The sequence below is a fragment of the Arvicola amphibius genome, chromosome 4 (genome assembly GCF_903992535.2).
Source record: "Arvicola amphibius chromosome 4, mArvAmp1.2, whole genome shotgun sequence".
NCBI classification, from domain to species: domain Eukaryota; kingdom Metazoa; phylum Chordata; class Mammalia; order Rodentia; family Cricetidae; genus Arvicola; species Arvicola amphibius.
Genome location: NC_052050.1, coordinates 65,358,179 through 65,376,448, shown reverse-complemented (window position 1 = coordinate 65,376,448; position 18,270 = coordinate 65,358,179). Strand labels below are relative to the sequence as shown.

General features: G+C 47.5%; 1 protein-coding gene across 2 annotated transcripts in view; it reads right to left on the bottom strand.

Annotated features, from left to right (window-relative positions):
- Glra1 (glycine receptor alpha 1) overlaps window positions 1-17,541 on the bottom strand; it is a 79,881-nt gene extending 62,340 nt beyond the window's left edge. For both annotated transcript variants that reach the window (XM_038327352.1, XM_038327353.1), the window contains exon 1: window positions 17,486-17,541. In XM_038327352.1, coding sequence (XP_038183280.1) covers window positions 17,486-17,541 — 56 coding nt within the window. The remainder of the gene's footprint in view (window positions 1-17,485) is intronic.
- Between the last annotated feature and the right edge of the window lie 729 nt (window positions 17,542-18,270).

Sequence of the window (18,270 nt, the reverse complement as noted above, 5' to 3'; positions counted from 1 at the left end):
TGCAAGTTGTGAGCAGTTGACAAGAAGGGACACGATCCCTTCCCTTCTCAGGCACCAGCTCCCACTGCCCAGGTGGCCACAGTCACTGATGCATGCTGGTGGGAGCCGGGCATCTCTGTGGCAGATGGCTCGGATGCCCACATGTGGCACATGGTGTTGCCTTCCCTACTGAATTGCTCTGCTTGTGTTTGCCGCCATTGTCACCCTGACAGTCCTCATGTCCTTAAATGCTAAGGACACTGGAAAGCCATAGGCTGAACCCAACACAGAGCCTGCCTTTTATCACCTGGTGACCTTGAACAAGTCCCTTGAGTCTCAGAGGACTGTTTATTAGGAGTAAAAGGAAAGCACTAGCAGGGTACCCTCCAGGATTGCTAGGGTTAAATGAGAGAAGACATGGTAGGTGAGAGAGACCTTGTTTTGTCTGATAACCGCCATTACAAGTTCAGGTTCCTGCAGAAGGTATAGATGGCCTTCACTGCCATTTGATTCCAGTCGAGATGAAGACTCTTCATTCTGTGAACCCCAGAAGAATCTAAAACCTGTCAGAGGCAGGGAGGGCAGGCACTGCTGGATGTGGGCTGCACTTCAAATCCTGGCTAATTTATTGTGTTCGGTTGTAGGCCCTGCATTTTAAGCGGGATATTAGCATCTGGAACAGGTCCAGAAAGGAACAACTGGGCTGGTAAACAAACTTGAAATTGACCTATAAGGAATAATTAAGGACTCCGGGTGTTTGGCGGAGAGAAGGTTTAGGCAAAAGGGACTAGTGTGCTGGGCTGTTGTGGGGAGGCAGGGACCTGACTTTAATGAAACAGTGGTCTGAAAGCCTTTTTTCTGTTTTTCCAGGCACTGAGCTAAGCCGTTTGCAAATATTAGCTATTTCTCTTCTGCAAGATGCTCTGCCAGGTATGTCTTTTGCATTCCTGTTGTGGAAAGGAGGTGGCTGAGCTTCAGGAGGCGGAAGTGATGTATCAGGAAGTTACATGGCCTATAGGTGGCAGGGTGGGAGCAGGACCAGATGGTGCGTGCGTGTATGTTCTCATGTGTGGATTTACTTATGTGTTTTCACACGCGGGTGTGGGTTCATCTGTGTATGAGTACATGTGGGGGCCAGAGGTCAGTCTCAGTCACCGTTCCTCAGGCACTATCTACTTAGTTATTTTGAGGTAGGGTCTCATTGGCTTGGAGTTCAGGCACTAGGTGAGTCTAGTTGGCCAGTAAGCCTTAGGGATCTGTGTTCCCCAGCATCTTCAGGGTTGTTGCTGGGGTTACAAGTGTGTGCCATCACACCAGGTTTTTATATAGGCTGTCTGCATCACCCCCTAGGCTCCTATGTTTATCCAATAGGCACATCCCTGACTGTGCCATCTCCCCAACCCTGAGTGTTCTGCTTCTGCAGTTTTGTAGGTTTGCTCCAAGCAACCAGGCAAAGCGAGTGGCTGCTTCGTGCGCACGAGGGTGGGCTATTCTGACCGTAGAGCTTTCTTGTAATGGAAGAGGCTTCCTGAGGAAGAAGACTTTCTGGCCAGAGTTCAAGTAGAAGCTGGAATTTTACTTGGCCCTGTGATCTACAGGGTGTGGCTGAGATGGTGGTGCTGGGACCAGGATTCTGTTATGCAGTTGTGTATTTTTCTAATAAATTAATTAAAAATTGCTTTTTTGAGGGACGGGACAGATGACTCAGTGTTTAAGAGTCCTTCCTGCTCTTTCAGAGAACCCAGCTTCAACTTCCAGCACCCGTATGGTGTTTTACAACTGCCTGTAATTCCAGTTCCAGGGAATTACCCGCCTCTGACCTCCTCAGCCACCAGCACTCATGGGCTCATACCATCTCCTCCTAAATATACATGATTAAGAATGAAGTAAGTCTTTTAAAAATATAAACTAAAGAATAGTTTTTAAGATAGAGTCTCATGTGCCCATCCTGGTTTCAGACACACCATGTAGCTGAGGCTGAGGATAACCCCGAGCTCGTGACTCTCTTGTCTCTAACTGCCCCGTACTGGGATGATAGGTACTGGGTCTATGTGGTTCTGGGGATCCAACCCAGGGACCTGTGCATGCTGGGAAAGCACTCTACCAACTGAGTTACAGCTTTAGTCCTTTTTTTTCCGAGTTTTTTTTTTAAATTATTTGATGTGTGTGTTTTGCTTGCATGTATGTCCGTGCACCGTGTGCATGTCTGGTGCCCAGGGAGGCCCGAAGAGGCCCCTGGGTCCCCGGGAACTGGAGCTACAGATGGATGAGAGCTGCTGTGTGGGTGAAGGGAACTTAACCTGGTTCCGAATCTCACAGTGCTAGATAAAGAGGGAACCTGAACTTTGCCGCAGCAGAACCTGGGTGGGGCAAGGTCTGCCACCAAGTTACCTCCTTCCTTTCCTGCTAGACAAGTCTGTGATTTGGGGGTGAGCCCCTTACCTTTCCTCCTCGGGGTCTCTCCCTTCTTTCACCCTATCTCATTACATAGTCTTCTGCATATGAAAAACACCAGATTTTAAAGGAAAATGACTTTTCCAATGAACACTTTGATGGCCTAAAAGTGTCCCATGTTGGTTAAGATCCTGGCTTTTAGGCTCTTGATCCAAAAAATGGGGGTGACCATGGTACCTACTTCATGGGGTTGCTATTAAATCAAAAAGTTATATACCCAGAGGGCGTATCTTCTTAGGGTACTAGGAATTGAACCCAGGGCTTTGTACATGCTGAGCAGGGGCTCTCCCACTGAGATACGCTCATCCCTCCTCCCAGGGAGCTTATAGAAATGTCCTGACATGTGGAAGGCTGTAAGCTCGTGCTATGTGCTAATGCTAGTAGTTATAAGAATTCTTACTTAGAGGAGTTCTTGTCCATAGGCAAAGTTGTCTTTCTAAAGTGAAACTCATGATGACGAAAACAGAATCTCTGACCTCCACATGCATGAACAGACATGTGCACATATAGCCCCCCCTCAACTCATGTGTACACACGTACACCAACACATAAAATAAACAAATGAAAAGCCCAAGTCTACAGCATGACTTTGGCCTTCCATCTTCCAATGACCTTATACTTCCAGCATCATGATCTCAATGAGGAAAGCATCTTCTAGTTGCTCAGAAAATCCCTTCAAACATCCTAAAAGGCTCATATATTCCAGTGTAAAATGCAGTTGGCTCAACCACGACCATTTTGGATCTGTCTTTCCCCTATGTGGCTCAGTGTGTCTTTATCCTTGAAAGGTAGGCCCCTGCCTTGATCACGTGTCTCCAAGCTTGTACTCTCCGGCACTCTCTACCTTCAACAACATTTTATTTTCACATTTAAAAGTACTTTGTGTTATTGTGAAACACCCAAGCATCGCTGAACTATTTAATGCCAGAAATGAATCCCCCACAATCTCATTCTCAAGAGATGCTGACTATAAACAATTTTGGGTCCATATCTCTGCACTCCCTGCTTCACACGAGAACACTTATCCACATTAAAAAAAAAAATGAAAATGGTTTTCTACCAAATACACTTTTTTGATGCTTGAGTTTCGCTCACCCATTCAATCTCATAATTTACCTTGGAGATTAAAAAGATGTTTTCATTACGTTTCATTTATTTGTTTATGGGTGTGCGGAGGCATGTATGGAGGTCAGGGATAATCTGTGGAATCAGTTCTCTCCTTCCACCATGTGGGTCCTGAGGATCAAACTCCTGTGGTCAGGCTTGGTAGCAAGCGTCTCTACGCACAGAACCATCTCATTGGCCCCATCTTGGATAGTTTTGGCTTTCCTCCATGGAAATTACTCTGTGCCTCTTTCTGGTCACATGACACCGGTCTCCTGTCTGACTTTTGGCCTCCTTGTCTGTAGGAATATACAGTTTCCTTCCATCTGCCCATCTCCCCGTGTTATAGGTGCAATGAGAAGAGGGGGGGTAGGTGAAAGAGTAGGCACTTTGGGGCAAACGTTTGTGGACTGAGCTCTGGCCTGTTCTTTGTTTTGTTGGTTTGGTAATGCTACCAGACTCTGAAGTTATTGAATGTCTGTTATATACCTGTTCTTGCATGTGCATGTGTGTGTGTGTGCACGCGCACGTGCGTGCTTTCACATGTGTGTAAGTATGCTAACCATAGCAGGATGTCTAATATTTTCCTCAATCCCTTCTCTACATTATTTTTGATACAGGGTCTTCCACTAAACCTGGAGGTTACTAAATTGGCCTGGTTGTTTGGCCAGTGAACTCTGGGGGTCTCTTTGTCTCTGTCTCCCCTGGGCTGCACACCGTACTCAGGTTTTTATGTACATTCAGGGGATCAAAATCAGTCCTCAGGTTTGTGTAGCAAACAGTTTACTGGGTGAGCCGCAGACTCTGAAGTTCTCACTTTCTCATCTGTTCATTTAGTTTATCATTTAAGCCCCTCTAGAAAGAAAGCGTTCTAAGGCCAGGATGCTCCTTCTTGTTCATGTGTCTCTCTCTCCTTGTGGCTTAGAACTATGGCCAGCCTCTGGTGGGAACTTTTTTTTTTTTTAATGCAGAGTGAAGAACTGACCCACTTTCAGCTGAGTAGAAGGCCACTGGGAGGGGATAGGCAGAGTGTGAGCTGGCAGAGCCTGGGTGACGGGGCCTAGAACTGTCTGCCCTCGTCCTTGGGCTCAGCTCCACCCTTTGCCTTTTATCCGCTCCACTCTCTCGGCACCCATTGGTCCCTGTGAATTAGTCGTTTCCTGTGGCCCACTTTTATCATCCTGAGCCTCATGAAACTTGTCTTCATCTTTATACTGTCTCCCCGTCTCCAGACAGCCAGTCGGACCTTTCGATGCTGCACCCACCCTTGGCACCCAGCCCTCTAAAAATGGCCGTGATGGCTTTCTTACTTTGCATGATGCCCAGTTACCAGAGGCAGTACCTACACTCTGCTGGCCACCTGCCATTCAGCATGAATGGTGACCTGTCAGGGAGGCTTACTATTTCCATGTCACAGAAGAGGACAATGGTGGTTTCAGAATCCTTCAAACAATCTTGCTCTAGGATGTACATCTAACACACGGCATTGCCAGGACTCCAGACAACCGATCTCCGATTCCAGGCTCTCCTGCTAGCCAGCTTAAATGAAGCCTATGCACGGCATCCTCTTTATGTAGTCTCATCTCGTCTCGGACATGGAAGACCCGAGACTCAGTTACAACCCTCTGTGAAGCAGAGGGCTGGGGAGATAAAGGCAGAGTGCTTGCCTCACAAGCACAAAGACCCGAGTTTCATCCCCAGAACCCACTTAAGAAAAAAACCCAGCATAGTGGCCTATGCTTGTAATCCTGGTGCTGAGGAGGTGGAGACAGAGGATCCCTGGGACTTCATTGGCCCGCTAGTCTGGTCTACTTGGTGAGTTCCTAGCCTGTGAGAGACCCTGCTTCAAAAAGAGGATGGACAGTAGCTGTGTGACCTCAGAGGGTGTACCCTGGCTTCTGCACGCACACGCACACGCACACGCACACACACACACACAGAGAGAGAGAGAGAGAGAGAGAGAGAGAGAGAGAGAGAGAGAGAGAGAGAGAGAGAGAGAGAGAGAGAGAGGAGAGGGGAGAGGGGGGGGGGGAGAGAGCGCAGAACTTGCTAGAGGCGAAAGACCTGGCTGGCTCTGAACTCCAGGTCATCCAATCCCATTCTTTATTTTCTTTGTTACTATCTTTCAGGAGGTGCCACTTTTTACATGTTGAAGTAAACAAACCCTTTAAGCCCTTCTTTGCAGACATGATGTGAGCCTTTTCATTTAGAATTGTTTTTTTTTTTCCTAGTAGTTGTTTTGGGTTGTATAGAGGAAGCCACCTCCAATGAAGCCCATCCCTTCTTCACAAACGAAACCATTTCTGATGAGATCACATGCCTTCACGGTAGTGTGGCTATAGAGAAAACCACCTTAAAAAGTCTGTCCTATTCCACAGAAGGAACTTTACTGCAGGCCCAGGGGTATGATGGGAAACAACCTCATCTTATCTGCCATGGCTCAAAGATCTGGGGAGGCCCAGAGCTCAGACATGCTCTGGCAGGCTGCGAGGCTTCCCGCAGCTGTGAACGACTTCCCGCGGCTGTGTCAGAGCCAGGACAGAGCCACCACTCTTAAGTCATGCTCTACCCCGTGACTCATTTACTGGAGCAGAAAGGGGTCATGGTGAGACACAGCAGGGCTTCAGGGTCGGCTGGGCAGAATCCTCCAGGTCCTGGGCTTCTGCATAGCCAGTGACAGGAGGCTGTGAGGAGACACAGGGACAGACGCTGTGTGCAGCGTACCTGAAGCCACAAGGATAGCACAGCTCATGAAGGGCAAGAAGGGCTAGTTGAAACCTTGGGGGCCACCAAGGGACACCTTGGCTTTTGAGGGGTTTATGGTCCAGTGAGGAAGGTAGAAGGGCTCCGTCTGCAGGCAAGGCACTATGCCCAAACTGAGGGCCGATGGTAATGTTGATATTTCCAAGGACTTTAAAAAAATGATTTATTTTTATTTTTTGACTTTTATTATTTTTCTTTAAGGGTATTTGTCACTGTGTGTTGGGGTGTATCAGATTCCCCTGGAGCAGAGTTACAGGTGGTTATGAAACACTTGATGTGGATGCTGGGACTTGAACTCAGGTCCTTTGGAAGAGTGGTGTGTGCTCTTCCAACGGGCTAAGACATCTCTCCAGCCTATTTTTCAGGGATGTTTGAAAGGAGAGTTTAGGCTCAGTTGGTGGTAGGGACAGTAGTTACCCAGGGGATACCCATGAAAGAGGTAAAGCTAAAGATGGTTTTTGAGGTATGGGTAGGATCTCAGCTGTGGAGAGGGAATTGCTCTCTGTTAATGGTCTTGTGTTACTATTCCTATCTTTTAAAATTGTTTTTGAGATAGTGTCTCATGTAGCTCAGACTGGTCTGGAACTCATTATGTATCCCAGGATGACTCTGAACTCCTGATCTTCCTGCCTCTACTTCTTGAGTGCTGGGATGACAAGCTAAGGCTCTAAGGTCGGGCTTGTGTAGTACTGGGAGCAAACCCAGAGCTTTGTGATGGCAGGCAGACACTCGACCAACTGAGTGACACCCCCGGCTGTTTAAAGACAGGACTATTGAGGTCGAGAATGGCTGAGAAGTTGCCAAGATCCTTCAACAAGGAAAGCAGGCTCCAAAAAGCCACACTCCAGTGCAGAGCTGGCTGTTCTGAGTGCCTCTGAGGGGTGCACAGTTTCCAGCTTTATGGAGGGAGCTGGGGGCCACTGAGAGTCTGGAATGGGGACTCATGGACTTCAGCTTAGGATTTGGTTTGTGTGATGTAAAATAGATAGAAATAGAAGTGGGGGCTTCACGGGGCAAGCTGGGAGGTTAAGTGTCAAAGACATGGCATGCTCAAGAGAAAGCCAGCACAGCTCCTGGAACCATGGTGGTCCTGCACACCACAGACTATGGGCTTGAGACTAACTCCGTCACAAATGGTACCCAAATCACTTCACCATAGCAGGAAAAGGGGTTCTGAAGGCAGACCACTTGTATCCCTGTCTAAGATTGCCTGGTTCAGGTTGGGAGGTCCTAGGAAGACTCTTTAAGCTCATCCATACAATGGGGTGAACAACAGGTTTTGCTCAACATCATAGCTCCGAGGAGCCCACAGACTTACTCATATTCATAATTGAGAATAAAGCCAGGTACAAATGCAGTAATATTTTGGTGACTGTTTGATATAAAAATCATCCAAAAGGGTAGATAACAAACTGCATTAGGCTCATCCTAAGGAATAAGATTTCTTTGTGTTTTGACCCTCAACATTTCTTCTTATGTTGCTTAACTCAAACCAATTATAATGTTTATAACATAAAAAGATAAAGGAAAGGAAAGGAACCTAGCAGTATGTCTGTCTCAAAAGTTGATTGCCAGAGACTTCGTGTGTATTGATTTATTTTCCTCTGGCAGTGACCTGCTAGAGGCACACGGGGGTCTGTCTCTGTGTCACTTGGAGAAATGCTAGGAACAAGTGGCAGAGCCAGAGTGACTCAGGAGGGTCACCTGTAGGCCCGGTCACCCAGCCTCCTGGTCTAGAGGGTTCTAAGGAGACATCCCCTCTGTTTTCTGGCAGCACTATGGGAGGCATGAGGTGAGGTGGCCAGTGCCTGAGGCAGAACTCCTCCCCAAACTCTCATACAGAAGGTAAGGGCACACTAAGGATACTAGGTCCTCCACGCTGGGGTTAGACTGCGTGGCCGCACAATCGGTTGGTCTGAGTACAGGGGAACAATAGCTCTTAATATTTTGTTCCTGGACCAGAGAGTGTGCTGCCCTGCTTGGTCTCTCACAGTCAGGAATGTGCTCCCATCATGTAGATAGTTCTTCTTCTCAGATGATTTGGGGACAAACAAGAAAGGGTGCAGTGGGGAGAGCAGCCACACTCTCAGGAAGAACTGTAGCCTTAGCCTTTCATGTGGGGCTGGAGGGTAAAGGTTGGAAACTCATGTGTGTGTACAGGTCATGGAAACTGTTACTAGCTACATTCCCCACAAAGAATCGGCTCTTGATTCTTTTGAGAGACAAACTTGCCTCCTCCATCTTCCTCATCTGCTTCAGTGTCTCCTGGTGAGTGTGGGAGGATCAAAGGTAGTGTAATAGTCCTAAGGGCTTTCATTTCTGCCTCTCCTCTCCTCTCCTCTCCTCTCCTCTCCTCTCCTCTCCTCTCCTCTCCTCTCCTCTCCTCTCCTCTCCTCTCCTCTCCTCTCCTCTCCTCTCCTCTCCTCTCCTCTCCTCTCCCCTCCCCTCCCTCCCCCTCCCCTCCCCTCCCCTCCTCTCCCCTCCCCTCCCCTCCTTTCCCCTCCTCTCCTCTCCCCTCCCCTCCGCTCCCCTCTCCTCTCCTCTCTTAGCCTCTCCTCTCCTTTTCTCTTCTCCCCTCTCCTCTCCTTTTCTCTTCTCTCTTCTCTTCTCCCTCTATATCCTAGACTGGCCTGGAACTTACTAAGTAGTCCAGGCTGGAGTCCATATTTCATGGTCATGCTCCTGCCTCAGCTTTCCAATTGCTGGGGTTACAGGCATTCCCTTTTGTGGTCCCCAGTAGAGAGGAGAGGCTGCTAGCTTGCTAACCACAACAGCTCCCCAGGGATGTGACTCTGAGAGATTAAAATGTCAGGGTGGTGATTTCTAAGCCAGGAGATCTGGCTTCTCTCTAGCACTAGAATGTCTAGAAGAGAAATGTGTGCACATAAATGTGTGCACATATCATGTGATTGAAATGACTGAGAGGGGCCAGTGAGATGGCTGAGGTGGTGAAAGTGCTTACCACCGGGCCTGACAGCTTGAGTTTGACCCATGAGACCCACTTGGTGAATGGAGAGAACAGATTCTTTGCAGGTTGCCTTATGACCTCCACACCCTGTACTGTGGCATATGTATGTTTGCGCACACATGTGTGCATACAAAATAAAAATTGTAATTATATTAAAAGCAATTAAGAGAAAGGGAAGGAATGCTAAACAAACAAACAAACAAACAAACAAACAAACAAATAAATAAATAAATAAATAAATAAATAGTAAATAATATGGCTCTGTTAACTCCAAGGCTGGTTGGGAAATTCTTAGTTTTCTTCTCCCAAGGTTGCACCCACCCCAGCTCCATTGTGTAGACCAGGTTGGTTTTGAACTCATATTCCTTCTTTTTCAGCCTCCCCAGTGCTAGGATTATAGACATACATCACAGCACCTGGCTTTCCCAGAATGGGAGGACTACCAGCTTGATGCCATCCCGGAGATGTGAATCAGTGTGGTGAATTAGCAGCCAGTGTTTGAATCTCGACTCAACCTCGGCTTTACCCTGTGATTATCAACCAGGTTTCTTGCATCATCCAAAGGCCCATGATGTTTCTCCTCTAAGCCTCGGTTCTCTGAGCTCTGGAATGGAGTTAGGTACCATTGTCCCAAGTCTTTTTAAGGTGACTGGATGACCGGGCAGCTTACTCTGCAAACCGAGGTGCTACTGCAGGAGCCGGCGGCTTGCCACAGTCCTTTGGAGCTGGGGAGGGTTGCAGAAAGGAACACATCGCAATAAACACACATGTTCAAAAGTTAGAAGAATAGAGCAGTAGCTCTCATGGGTATGAGGTAGCAACAGACTCCCTGGAAAGGTGGACAAATCAAAGGGTGCAGAAAGAAGGACATGGTCCTGAGGTCAGACCAATGATGGGGTGATGCAGAGCCTTCTGAAACTCTGGGAGTCCCAAGCAAGGCTCTAGTTAATGATGGATTGAGAGTATTAGGTGCTAATGAAGACAGGTGAATGAGATTTTAAAGAAACCCTATCCTCTGAGGTTCCTTCTGACATCAGGTCCACTCCTCCCTCAGTCCCAGATACTCATTGCTATGTCTGACGGCCTCTGGGGCCAGGATAGCATTCCCATCCCTTGATACCTCTCTCTGTCTGCATCCTCTCACAGTGCAGGTCTGGTGTGTGAGTGGGAGCTGATGGTGCCCCAGGGTTCAGGGACTGCATCGCCATCTCAGGTTGGGCTGGCTGCCCAGGAGAGGAAGGGATAACCCAGTGGCATCATCAGGCACACAGGGTTTGCAGACGACATGGTGAAAAAGTTTGGGGAATGGTGCGTGACTGACGGTTTGGGGAGCCCTGTCCCTCTGTAAGCTACTTGTTTGTATTTTCCTTTTTTTTCCCCGGGCAAAGTGGAAGAGTTTCTTCACACGTGGCCACAGTCAGGATGCCCTAGGGCCTTGCTACTCCCACTTCCTATCCATGTAAGCTTCTGTGTCATGAGAGGTCTTGCAGGAAGACTGACTCCCATGCCCCAGATCTCAGAAACTGCATCTTCACAAGACCCTTGGCACTTGCTATGTGCCGAAAATTTGAAAAGCTTCAACTTAGAAAGTCTTTTTTTGAGCACTTCAGTCTCTGGTCCCATCCCAGGAGAGCCTGATTCTGTAGGCTGATTGGGTACCTGCATTTTACTTTTACAATGTTGCTACTTTGTGGCACTAGGGACCCTATTCAGCATTTCATCCTAGGGAGGTACTCTACCACCGAGCCACTTTCCACTCCCAGCTATTTAATTTTTAAAGCTACCTTTAATTATGTTTGATTGACATGTGCAAAGCTGTGCATATGTGTACATTTGTGTGCTCTGGTGAGGTTATCTCCACCGTCAGTCCCCACATCTCTCCATCACTTTCAGCACGGACCACTGCCTCCTCGCATGTTGTTATTTGGTAATCAGGCCCTTTCTGTAAACTCGAACCTCTCACGTTCTTGGGATCTGTCTCTTTAGCAAGCCCTTCTCAACTAGGCTTGACAGATCGGATTCTAAGTCTGCTCAGAACTCATGCTGCTTCAGATTCCTTAGCTCCAAGGGACAGTGTGACCCCCCTGGAGTGAACGTGTGTCAGATATGAGGATGCAGCTCCTGAGGATGGGATTGGACTTGGGTGTCCTGTGGGCATCCCTCACACATGAGGCAAGAGAGAGTACTGCTGCCTACTTCATGGCCGAGATTCCCAGTTGTCAGCAGCATCCTGTTAAGATGGTAAACTCATTTAGTAATAGAGCCTACAAAGCAGGCGGACTCAAAGGCTGAGAGTGGTAATCTAATTCTGCCGAATTAGCTTCAGACAATATCAACTTCAGGAAGCCACAAAGGGATTTTTAAACACCATTTCAAAAGCTTTGGTGCCCCCTGGTACCCCTCCTAAGAGATCACATTCCAAAGCTGGGCTCTGTGTGGCTAACCCCCCCCCCCCCAGCATCCAGCCACTGTTCCCTTGCTAACTGCTTTCTCAATGAAGTTGCTGGCACCCCGTTGTGTCTTTGGTTGTGTGCTAGGCTTCACAGGGAATGGGGTTGCAGGAGGCAGTTGGAGTTCAGGGCAGGGAGATCCTAAGTGACAGGAACAGCAGCCGTGACTGTGGCTTTATTTGCCGTCTGGTAAATTTTCTGCTAGGTCCTTCTGGTGCATTCTGAAGCTCTTTTCCTTTCTTAAATGCAGGTTTTTATATAATTAAGGTGACTTCCTTTTAATAATCATTTGCTACATTGTGTGTATAGGTTCATTGCCTAATTTAGTTATTATCCTATTTTGAAAAATGAGAAAAATACCACAGAGTATGTGCTCTTGGCCTGATTTAGTGCCCACAAATTTCAGGATGCAATTTGGGAGTTAGAACAAGAAGTGGGGAGGGTGTAAGCATTGTTAAGGTTGCCTCTGGTCTGCACTTCATTTATTCTTTTGCAGAAAATCACCCACAATCTCATCATCTATAGAAGTGGGAATTTCTATATCACCCTGGCAGGTAGATTTTCATTCCCTGCTTTTCCCCCCTCCTCTGACTGTCATGACCACTGTTGCAGCTCCTGCACCATTCAATAAAGATTCCAGAAAGTTCTTCGTTCCCTTGAGCCAGAATTTCTCCGTGCATTAAAAATAAATCTGTTCTTCTTTTGCAGTCACATAAGGCTAAATCAAATCTAATGTTTCTCAACGTGGAGGCTGCGGGTACATGAGAGGTACCGGCAGTCTTAAGGAGGACTTGGAATCTCCTTAAAATGTTTCAAAGACTGTAGCCAATTGTGTATTTACCTCTGCCCAAACTATACGGGCTGACAAGGAAGGACCACAGGTCCTTAACATTGTTTCATCTTAAGTAGACCCAGCGAGGGGTATTGCTTGTGCTGCGGTAGTTGGGGAGTCCCTGACAGTTGTATATTCTTTTGACTAATGGCAATGGGTGGATAAGGCAAGGATGGGCTCAGTAAACAGCTAAAAAATAGGCTTTATATGCGTAAGCATGGGGGTGGGGTAAGTGTTTAACAGTTGTTACAGAAAGTAGAGAACCTTTGCCTTTCTCCCCAGGTTTTTCAGATGAAGGCAGTGGTGGGGCATCATGCCATCTCAGCGCCCTGAACATTTCCTGGGATGGAAAGGTAGACGTTTACAATCTTTGTCAGTCATCACATCCTTCTTAGGGGACCTGTCCAAAGAGGGAAGGAGCTGGCTGAGGGCCTCAATCTTTTCTGACTTCTGGGTCTGGGAGCAGCTGGGCACAGCTGTTACTATTATTATTTTGGTAATAGCTGAGGTACACTGCAATCACTTTAACCCAATCTGTGCCGTTACGGGAAAGACTGGGGAAAAGGTCATTGCCAACAGGAACAGCTAAAAATAATTTTTGCGAGTGTGATTGGCGGAGGGCTTTCATTTCACAGGCGGGCAAAGTGAGACCCAGAAGGGTCACAGAGTCTTCTCAAGGTCATGCTGCTATAGCTCAGTTCCAGATCTCAGGTCTGCTGCGGCTGAGGCCACACTAAAAAACCCGCAGAAGCGCCTCGAGCTGGGCAGACAGGAGACGGTACCATCCATCTTAAAAATCACTTTGGCTTCTGCCAGCTGATGAAGGAAATAAAGCTAATGACATCCATATCAGTGTGATGCTGTCGTAGGTCCTGTACGGGCTGCCTGGAGGTGAGCCCTGTAGACCCTCTGTTGCAAGGGAAAAGGCTTCTTTCTGCAGGAATGGCGTGTGTCCCTGCGGAGTGCCCGGTTTTGAATGGGACACACAGGTACATAATTAGTCAATACCTGGTGAAGGGATGAAGGCAGGGGGGCCACTAGGACTGGTTTATCCAGAACCTTTGTGTAGATGGAGTCCTGTCTTTGCAAGTGGGTTGCTCAGAGCCTGAAGGGAATTTCTAATGGTTGGGTTTAGCCGTCTGGGTTGATGCTAGAGTAGTCACACGGAAGGAGCCTTCCTATGGCTGTGCCGCAGAAGGAAGGCAGAGTTGGCTCTGGAAGAGCCCGTGGACCACAGCAGTTCTGCTCTCTCCATTGCCCCACATAGCTGTGACCTTTCATCAGACCATCTCAAGAATACATTTCCCATGAGTTCCTGGTAGGTCATTCCTAGCTTCTCAAATAATGCAGATGTTCTTTGAGGATTTATAATTCTATTTTATTGGCTTTAGGTCCCTTTCCAAACTGCGAAAATGACATTTCTTTCCCATCTTTCCAAAGTCGCCAGAGGACATTTTGGTTGGCCCTGAGGCAGAGTTGCCTCATGGGCTTAGTTCTTTAGGAGAAAGCCCTTGGGTCATTTCAGAAACTTCTAGATGTGTTTTGCAGTGCCCCCAGATATAGTGGGCAGGACTCAGGCAGAACATAGTTGTTACCAGGGAGAAAGACCAAGGTGGTTGTCTGCCTGTCTTGATAAGCGTGGGAACCTTTCCAAGAGGACCTATCTCAGGAAAGCTCATTTATATGTCCACAGTGATAGAGAGATTAAACAATATTATTTACCATGGTTATTCTTGCCTTAGAATTGATAGTAACCTCTGGATTTCAAAGTTTTGATCCGCTTTCTTAGCAAGTGATTGACACACAGAGGCTAAAATCTTAGCACAAGGCATCATCGACTGGGATGGGAAATAGAAGAGGTATTTAAAGAAAAGATGGTGCTTTGTGGGAAAATCACTTAGTTTATGTCCCTGCTGAAGCACAAGCTATGTTTCTTTCTGTTTCAGTGGGACATGCTGTATATTCTACCAGGGGTTGTTTCCCCAGGCACACTTGACTTTTTTATTATTATGATTAGTGCATCAGAGCAGCTGATTATAAAGCTGGTTATTTTTATTGTCATTTTTAAACTGGAGCAATCCTGCACCTTCTCACTGTACCCTGGGTTAGCTTGCAGTGTCTGGAGACATTTTTGTTTGTCGTGATCAGGGAGAAAAGATGCTACTGGCACCAGACAGGCTGCTACAATACACAGGGCAGACGTCATGACAAAGAATTACAAAGATCAAAATGCCAATAGTGCAGAGGCCGAAAAGCACCCTCATAGATCATGTCTGTCTGAGTTATTGAGAAGAGAAGAAACTGATGGGGTCATACTAGTCTCATCCTTGCTACAAAGCCTCTGTAAGGACTCTGGGGGATCAAAGCCATGTTCCCTTTGGTTTAAAGGTGGGTTGAAAGGAATGCGTTTCTGGTATTAAATAAATAAAGAAAAACTGAATATCAGTTTTAGCCCAAGTAATATAGGGTTCCAACCTCCAAGTGACGCAAAATTTATATTATTGGATTACGGGGTGTCATGTATTAAATTTAAGACTGTCAGACTGTTTAACATGAGAGCAGGAACTTCAGCCAAATTGCTTCCGTGTTTTTGTGGGGACATGGCTGATGAGCACTGCAGCGCGGCTGGTCTCCTAGGACCCCAGTCTGCCTTTCCGATACCTCCATTCACTCCCCGCATTGGTAGCGTGTGAGGCTCCAGCGTTGCTCACGTCAGTTTGTGTTTGTTTTGCTGTCAATGTTGCTGTTTTGCTGGTTGCACACAGATGCGGTGCAGTAGCACCTTGGATAGTACCCTGGTGGCTCCCCAAGATTTTCAATAATTTCAAACAGGTGAGCAGCTGACTTAATCTAAGAAGGGCCTGGACCCTGGGAATATACACTGGCTCATTCCAGCCCTCAGCCTGTCCCTTGGTAAGAAGGGCTAGTTATTCTCCTGTAACCTGCAAGGGAGCTGCTGGCCTCTGTTTACCCTAGATTCTAAGTCTGTTATAAGTCTTACCTAAAATTTACCTAAAGATGAAAGTATTATAGATGCAAATACCATTTGAGCAAGGACATATCGTGGTTAGCCCACTTGTGATCCCTTTTGCATCATCTGTCTGGGGAATTGAAAAGGGTGTGAACATTGACTCCTGAAATGAAGCAGCTGTCCTCCTGCTTTGATAGTGCCGCAGCACCAGCGTGATCCGGATCTCTCTAGTCATGCCCCTTGCTTCCTCAGAAGCACAGTGAGTTCTCGATCAAGTCCATTGCTGCTCATGTGTGCTTTCATCCGTAGAGGGGAAGGGAGACACAGTGAGACTCTCTGATGGGCCACCACCAGCTCACTTGAGGATTTAACACAGTGGAGTCTCACCCTCATCTAAGCGATTACAATGCAGATTGTTTAGACCAATTCTCCTTTTCCTTTTTTAATGAAAGCTCATGTCTGGGAGAGGGAAATCAAGGACTGCATCAGGAAAAGAGGAGTGGGGGTGGGTAGAGTGATAAGACACTTCTTGCCACTTCTCATGAATTGGTAAATCTCACAAGGTCCTAGAATGTTGGACTTGAGAAAATACTTGGCTATTTACATTGTAAGCTACGACTGGGACAGTGGCATGCTAAAGAATGGTTTTAAGAGGGCATTAAAAGCTTTAGCAGTGGGGTAACTCTGGGAAGGCAGGAGGCGTCTTGTCTTCATCTCGACAGAAAGAAAACACAAAGAGAGGCTCAAATTCAGAAACTGTCACTTCGGAGTGGAGGCCTCATCCATATCACCAACCAATGGAGTAGTCAAACCAACAGCTCTTTGCCATGTAATCAAATCATACTTATGTGCTGTTTTAGGATCAGAGAGGATCTTATTGGTGGTCATATATGCTTTTAGAACAACCAGAGTGGGCTTTCTTTTCTTTTCTTTTCTTTTTTTTAAAATGCCTATTAACTGACTTCAGTGGCAAAACACAAGAAGCAGACATGCAAGAACGAGGAAGATTAACGATCTCTGCAGAGCCGGGAAGAATATTTTTCAATTCATACAGATGGAATTTATCATCACCACCTCTGAAGATGGCATAATTTGCCCACTTACAAAAGGCCTATCTGTTTCAATACTTCCTAAAGACGTGATTTTTCACTTTTCACTAGGGCTAACACAAGAACGCTAAGCCTGTAAACAGAGAATTAGGAGTCAGTGGAAGGGTATGGAGGGCCCAGTTATGGCAGCAGGCCTTCATTCATAAATAAGAACTGCCCTTTGGAGTAGGGGAGGGTCACTGTAACGGAGTTTGGAAAGAAGTGGGTACCAGGGAGAATGGAGTCAAAGTTTTAAAAGGAAAATATTTCTCAGTGTCTATTCGCAAATAGGCCCGATCTGCACCTAAGTTCGGGCTTCGCAAGCTGAAGTTATAACTGCGTTATCCCCCAACTCCAAAGCACAGGAACCCTGACACCCCCCACAAGAAAAACAACAAAAAGGGAGACAGAATGCTCTGTTTTGTGCCCAGCCAGTCCAACTGCAACCTTCCGCGTCACCGCTAGTTGTCACTTCGCTCCCAGACGGGAGACCCGGGATTTCCAGCACTGCGGTTTGAGAGAATGCGGTCCCAATTAAACTAAAAAAACTCGTAAAGCTTTCCTTTAAGTCCTCAGCCGAGTAAAGGGTAACGAGAAAAGGGGCCAGAGGGCGACTATCCGGGGGAGTGTAGCAGTCAGTCAGACAGACAAACCGCAAGAAACAGGCAAACCGCTGCTGGAGCAGCCACTGTCTGGGACCTACACGCACCAGCCAGACACCCTGCGGGTGGAGGGGGGGGAGGGGAATGGAAAGGCCTTCAGCACACAGTACCCCCTCCCCAACTGATGAGGCCACGGTAGAGTCAGCCTCTTTACACCGCCTGAAACCCATTTGCACCATAAAGATAGTCGTGGTCAGTATAGGAAATCGCGTACCTGAAGAATACAATGGTCTCCCAAAGGTAGAATCGCAGAGTGTTGAAGCTGTACATTTTCTAGATTCTTGTGCTGTAAAGTCCACGAGTTATGGGGATGCAAAAATGTTTCCGATGGGCACCAACGAAGCCAGAGAGCGCCTCTGGGGAAAATAATCCAGATGTTTAAAGGAGCTAGGGAGTAGAGGGACAAGGTGGCAGAGCCCGGGCAGAATTGCAGCCAGGCGGCTTGGGCACCGCGGAGAGCGGCGGCCGTGCAGGTTCAGTACCACGGAGAGCGTCCAGCCCGGCTGCGGGCGGGAAGAGCGCTGCTGATGCTCAACTCGCTGGAGGCTCCCTGCGGCGCTGGGAGGCACTCTTGGGGGTGGGTATATTTTCTTCTTTTCTTTTTCTTTTTTTTTCTTTTCTTTTTTTAACCCTTGATTTTATGTCGAGATGTCCAGCTTCATGCAAGCAAGAAATCCGTAGGGATCAGAGTCCTGGCCTCGGACCCTTAGACCTGACTGGCATCTTCTTTCTGGCCCTGGACTGGCCCGAGGGGTTGTAGGGGTTGTGTGTGTGTGTGTGTATGTGTGTGTGTGGGGGGGGGGAGGTGGAGCAGGTGACGGTGCTGGCTTCAGTTAGATGTCGGAGAGTGTGCCAGGCTGGCGCATCGCAAGCGAGTCCCGGAATCTCGTTCCCCTGCCTCCGTTCCAGTCTGCTGTTGCCTTGCAGTTCGCGTTCTCTGGTCCCCGCCGAAGAAGTTGGGATTGCTGCAGGAAAGGTGTCCCATTGCTTTGGGGCTGT